The sequence below is a fragment of the Triticum dicoccoides genome, chromosome 7B (genome assembly GCF_002162155.2).
Source record: "Triticum dicoccoides isolate Atlit2015 ecotype Zavitan chromosome 7B, WEW_v2.0, whole genome shotgun sequence".
NCBI classification, from domain to species: domain Eukaryota; kingdom Viridiplantae; phylum Streptophyta; class Magnoliopsida; order Poales; family Poaceae; genus Triticum; species Triticum dicoccoides.
This window is the reverse complement of record NC_041393.1, coordinates 480,511,349-480,517,714: the sequence shown is the minus strand read 5'-3', so window position 1 is coordinate 480,517,714 and position 6,366 is coordinate 480,511,349. Positions and strand designations below refer to the sequence as shown.

The 6,366-nt window shown below is 37.9% G+C and overlaps 1 protein-coding gene across 1 annotated transcript; it reads right to left on the bottom strand.

Annotated features, from left to right (window-relative positions):
• Positions 1–2,167: 2,167 nt before the first annotated feature.
• On the bottom strand, positions 2,168–4,037 carry LOC119341833 (obtusifoliol 14-alpha demethylase-like). Its single transcript, XM_037613683.1, has 2 exons — positions 3,555–4,037; positions 2,168–3,396 (listed from the first exon to the last, which is right to left on the bottom strand). Exons 1-2 carry the CDS (start codon positions 4,017–4,019, stop codon positions 2,398–2,400), a joined length of 1,464 nt encoding a protein of 487 aa, XP_037469580.1. The 5' UTR covers positions 4,020–4,037; the 3' UTR covers positions 2,168–2,397.
• Between the last annotated feature and the right edge of the window lie 2,329 nt (positions 4,038–6,366).

Sequence of the window (6,366 nt, the reverse complement as noted above, 5' to 3'; positions counted from 1 at the left end):
TCGTGGGTGAATCAAAACTTCGCAAGCTCCCCTTCCTTAAGTGTGTTGTCAAGGAGACACTTCCGATGCACCCGCCAATCCCGATTCACAATCATGGGACCATCAAAGATTGTGTCGTTCGTGGCTACTCCCCCATCCGGTGAAAATTGTACATATAGAAATTTTAGAATAAATTATGAATTGAAGTAAAAAATACATTGAAAAGATACAAGCTACCATCTCTCTCCTTTTTAATTATCCTACCCTCAATAATGTAAGGGCCAAACACCCGAGACGGATGCCTTGACGTACTAGGCATATCGACCCATGGATAAACCGATAGAGTTGACCGGTCCAACAAACTCGCATGCAGCACAAGGTCGTCACCCATGCAACGCGGACCCGCAGCCCAACCTCATGGAGCCGAGGTTACATCACCATCGGAGGACACCGCCTCGGTGCACATTCATCGTTCAGAGTCGCCGATTGGGCATACACAAACCCATATCAGAAAAGCGGTACTACAAACTACGAAGAACCTGCCTGACCACATAGCAATACCAGAAGAAGAGAGATTACTGCCTCTGCAGGGCGATGCACAAAGGCAGGACAACTGAACCTAGAGTCACTACAAGATGACCCGCATCGGACATGACGATAAGGCTCCCAGCGGTCGCAGCCTACTCGGAGAGAAGTCTACGGCGACGCCTTCAACAAGAAAGTAATGCCATGGACACTAACATTGCCTCATCTGGGATACGAAATCAAGGATTTCTCCTGGAGTCAAGCCCTGAGTAGCCGGTGCAGAGCGGCTACGGCTAAAGCACCAAGAGCATCCCCATCGTCGTAACATAGGGGGCCGCGGAAAGAAGAGGCGGTGGAGGCATGGCGTTGCTATATCTCATGTTCAACGAGTCGAGCCTTGTGACTGGCTAAAGCGCGCGAGGATATGGGCCGGCCCAGTTCGCGGTAGGTACACTGCCTCGTATTCTTTTATGTTTTTTTTCGCGTTTTTATTTCATTTTCCATTTCATGTTTTAGTTTTGTGTATACAAAATATGTTGACCATGTATTTAGAAAATGATGAAATCTCTTGCCATGTATATAAAAATATTAATCAAGCATTTGAAAAAATGTTAAAAAATATTTGAAAAATGTTAGGCAGAGCATTTGAAAAATGTTGAATGTGTATACAAAATATGTTGACCATGTATTAAGAAAATGATGAAATTTCTTGATCATGTATATATAAATGTTAATCAAGCATTTAAAAAATGTTGAACAAGTATTTGAAAAACGTTGAACGAGTACTTGAAAAATGTTGAACAAGTATTTGAAAAATGTTTAATACTTATTACAAAATGTTGAACTATTATTTGGAAAATGTTGAACAAGTGTTCGGACAATGTCGAACGTGTATCCAAATATTTTTGATCACTTATTAATGATGATTTTTTATCGTGTGTATAAAAATGTTAATCAAGCATTTGGAAAAATGTTGAACAAGTATTTGAAAAATGTTAATCAAGCATTTGAAAAATGTTAAATGTGTATAGAGAAAATGTTGATCATGTATTAACTAAATGATCCAGCAACTTGAGCAAACATTATGAAGTGGCTTCTGCCCAATTTCTTCCATAGCATTGGTGACACAACCAAAATTTCAACAAACTTATTGCCATGAACCAAGTATCACAGGATAGTGGTAAATACCTAATTTTTTCATGCCATATATATGAACTGGAGCAATAATTGGGATAATTCCATGTTTGCCACTTTCCTGATTGGTAGCCAACAAAATGATCCAGCTCCGTTGGGCGCACCTGGCAGCCAAGTCTGCTATTTTGTTAGGAAAAGTACAATTGGAAAAGCCACGCGGATGTCTACTGTATTCCATTAAAGGTTGTTCCTTAAGACCAATTCTTGAGAATTCGCGAAAGCACACTGGGCGTATAGTTCTATGGTCCGTATGATTTCAAACAGTCAGTAAAGGGTTTTTCGCTGACTGGATTTTCATGTGTAAGTTTAACACTTAGGAAATATATTACCCATGTGTGTGGGCAATTTTCCAGAATGTTTTCGACACTCGGGACAATATCTTATTCGATAGTGCACATACGTAGACATACACTATTCTTTCTATGAAATACATATTTAACATATAGTCCCAAATGTACACACTCTTTATTCTCCCTTCAAATCACACACAATCTTTTGAAATACATATTTTACCTATAGTCCCAAACGTACATACTCATTATTCTCTCTTCAAATTACACACTTAATCTTTTGAAATACATATTTTACCAAATAGTCCCAAGCACAGATACATTTATTCTCTCTTCAAATTACACACTTAACAATTTACTTGATCCACCACATAGTACACACCCTTACAAGTTCTTCAATAGATGCTAATCACGTGAGTCTTCGTCTCTTGTAACTAACCATCACTTTACCTTTAGGCCCTGGAATGAATTTGTCCCATTCCTCCTTCGGGAAAGGGGAGATCAATTCGAGCTCAAAGTTCCTCAGCAAATGGCTCCATATCACCTTAATTTGCGTATAAGCAAAATCCTCTCCCAAGCAGAAGTGCCTCCCAGCACTAAATGGTGTATAAGAGAACTTGCCACCAACTTTGTCTTCCTCTCTCCCTGGACCAAACCTACTTGGATCATATACATCCGGATCTTTATAGATGTATGGTAGCTTGCTACTAACTGTAGTACAGGTCGCTAAGGTATGTCCTTGAGGGATATCAATTTTATAGCCTTCTCTTGTTTGCACACTGAAGCTCTTGCTTGCATGGCGGATCAGCAGAATTGCTGGAGAGTGCAACCTCAGCGCCTCTTTGATGCAGCAATGCAAGGTTCCCATCTCTTGCAAGATGGTGTAGTCTATATGTTCCCCATGACGTTCCATGATCCGTTTCTGCTCTTCGATAGCAGCAGCCAAGTAGCTTTCCCCATGACTGAGCAGACAAGCTCCTGTCCAGGTACTGGTGGCGGAGCTCGTGTGTTGTGCTGCAAACATCATACAAATGAGCAGCCCTGCGATCTCATTCTCAGTCATGGAGCGGCCATTGATGTATTTGGAGTCTACAAATTTCTGTAGCACATCATTCTCAGCTTGGCCTGAACTCCTACGTGATCTCACGACCTCATGGATCATCTCTCCCAGCTTAGCACGAGCTTTGTCACGACGATGGTGTGGTGGGATAGGGAGATATGGGAAGAAGAGGCTGATTAAGTGGAAGCCATTATCAAAAATATCATGGGCGAGTGTGGATACTTCTTCAAACATATTCTCTCGGAACTGTTTTCCAAGCAAGCATCGATTTGCGATCAGCAAGATCAGGTTCCCCATCTCATGCTTTATGTCAACTACACCATGCTGCTCCCATTTTGTGAAGTAGTCCTACACAAATTTTATTTTGAGACAAGACACCCACTAGAAGGAAATGATAAAACAAAGGAGTGTGATAACATGAAATAGAAAAAAAGGACCACCAAATGATAATAACATGAAAAGAGAAATAATTAAGAGTAGGATGATAGCAGATATATGTTGCTTACCTCCACTTCCTTAACCATGGAATCAACGTGGCCTCTCAAGTTCATTGGCTTTATCGAATCGAGACAAAAGCTAATCTGCCTGCTCCTAGTAGCCAAGTCCACATCATACAAAACCCCTCGGCCAAAAACAGGCACCGTGACTTTGTAGATATCGGACTGCCTGATCTCTGATTCTGAGCCTTGGAAGAAATGGGCTGTGACCTCTGGTCCTACCAGGAAGGTCACCTTCTTCAGCCCAAAAAGACTTATTGTGAACACACTACCCATCTTTGTGTGTAGGTCTTGAATCACGGCAGATAGGCCCTTGGATAGAAATGTAGGCAGATATGCTGACAGTGAAACAACACTCACAGCTGGTGGAAGTGAAGGTCCCTCTTGGTGCAGAGTTCTTCTTTTGATCATTTTGATGGTGAGAAAGAAAATCGATATGGTGAGACATGCCGCAACACTGGTGGTTTGATCCATGTTGGTCGTTGTCGTCAAACTAACCAGCCTAACACAAGAAATATATGAAGTCAAGTTAGTGGTCGATTATCTTATGTCTTATCTCACACTGTTGCTAATTAAGTCTCCTTGGAAACTGCTATATTAATCAAAATTATCAGAATTTTATGGCATGTAACATTTCATGCATGCTAGAGCCTTCTGAGCCATCGCACAACAAATAGTTACCTTGACATTTAGATATAAAGTATAAAGGTTAGGATCAATGTAGCTAATTCGTACAATCATCATCAGAATAAAATGAGTCTAGCTAAATCCTACATCAATTCCTAATATCATTCATTTAAACATACCAGAATTAATGATAATGAGGGTCCAATTATATTACAATAACCAATTATCAACATGGATATATTGTAAAATGGTTCATGGCAGGATTCAATCTCGCATACAAAGAAATATATTTAGGTACAACTAGTATTTCTACACCCATGGTTATGAAATAAACTGACTAAACTTATTTCAAAATATTAAAAATCATAAAAGATAAAGACTATTGTTTCAAAAATAGTGGTGAAAACAGATTGTGTGCATCGGGACAAAACAAATTTAATTGACAAACTCCAATGGTTAATTTATTTGTTTAAAAGGAAACCCTTGGAATTATAGGGGAATCTTCAGATATCATAATAATTAATTAATTGACTACACTCGTTGTTCACAGCGAGTGATAGTCATCTTGTACCTATAATTCTGCCTTCTATAAAGTTATGGTACGCCTAGGCGTACTCTCGAAATAATAATAATAATTAATTGAGGTAGAGATCCAAGCTATTTATTTGGTGCAGCTAGCTATCATCCCTATACGAAATGAAGAAGCTAACAATTTATGTACATGTGAAAACATTTTCCATTTCTAACGTTGGAATTGTAATATTGCAAGGTAGTAAAAGATGCCATGTAAAGTATGATTCACAACAAAATCAAAAAGATCATAACTATGAATTTTTGTTATTTTGTAATAACTATGGAGTATATTACAAAATAGTGTTATTAATTGCTATGTTTGGAATAATACGCACTAAAAATTTGAAAATAATATTTCATAATGGATACAAATAAACTTTTGAATTTTTGTTCCTGGCTTATAATAACATATATGTTAAATGAAATACTTTGAGAGTCAGATGAATAAACACCAATAAATTTAGTTAAAGAATACTCATATTACATTCATGGATCTATATTTTTTGTGAGATGTTCAGATTATATGATGGATCTAAATTCATGTTTTCCTATATGTATTTCATAATAATCATAATCAAGAAGCAGAATAAATTTATTGTTTATTTAACATATGAAAGGGGCAAGTAACTATTTAATATAGAAGTATAGCCTTCATAAACAATGTTCTTAAGACTCTAGTATATGTAGTAACGTTGCATGGATCCTGCCATGGACCCTAATTTCATATGGAGTACGATCATGATCCAAAGCTTAGGCTAAAGTGGAATCATATGGAATCCATAGGATCGGCAAGATCATGATCTTGTGAACAAAATATATCAACATTAATTGGGTGATAATATCTATAATTAATTTCATATTTTATCAAGTTAATTTAACATCTTAATTTTTATGTGTTGTTATATGTATGCTAATAAATTTAATAATTGTTGGAATAAGTTCACTCAATTTACAAAGTTTATGTATCCTGTGTCAACATCATAGATGAATTTGAATATATTTTGACGTTCACATTATTATTTCCATTCGAACAACATAGTCAATTAAGATTAATAGTTTTTTTTTAAAATTTGGCAGAAGCATGATTCTCCAATGCGAATGGAAAGGATAGTACCTCACCTGACAACCTCGCATGTAAGTACATGATTCACAATCTTTATCCACGCCCACAATGTGCAGAAACAAGCGGGTAAACCCAATATTGGTGCAAAATAAGCATTTATTCTCCAGCTTTGAAATACATAAATCTACCTTATGTTCTCTACATCCATTAGATTTTTCCCCACCAAAAGTCCTACTTTGCATATAAAAATTTACACTCGCAGTAAAGGCGACATAGCAACCATCACCTGGACTGTCATTTTCAAATGGATACTTGCGAAGGTTATGGATATAGGAGTACATTGCAAAACTGAGTGAGTCCTACATATAAATTTCTACAGCCAGGCTATACGGCCCTGCTTTTATAGAAAGCTCAAGGAGGCTATGCTGGGAGCACCAGCTACAATGTTCAGAACAGAAGAGAAACTAACATGGCACCCACTGCATGGACAGGCTACAGATATCATCGAAAGCACACAAGAGCCCAGCCAGCACAACGGCCAAAGCTACCATCAGCCAG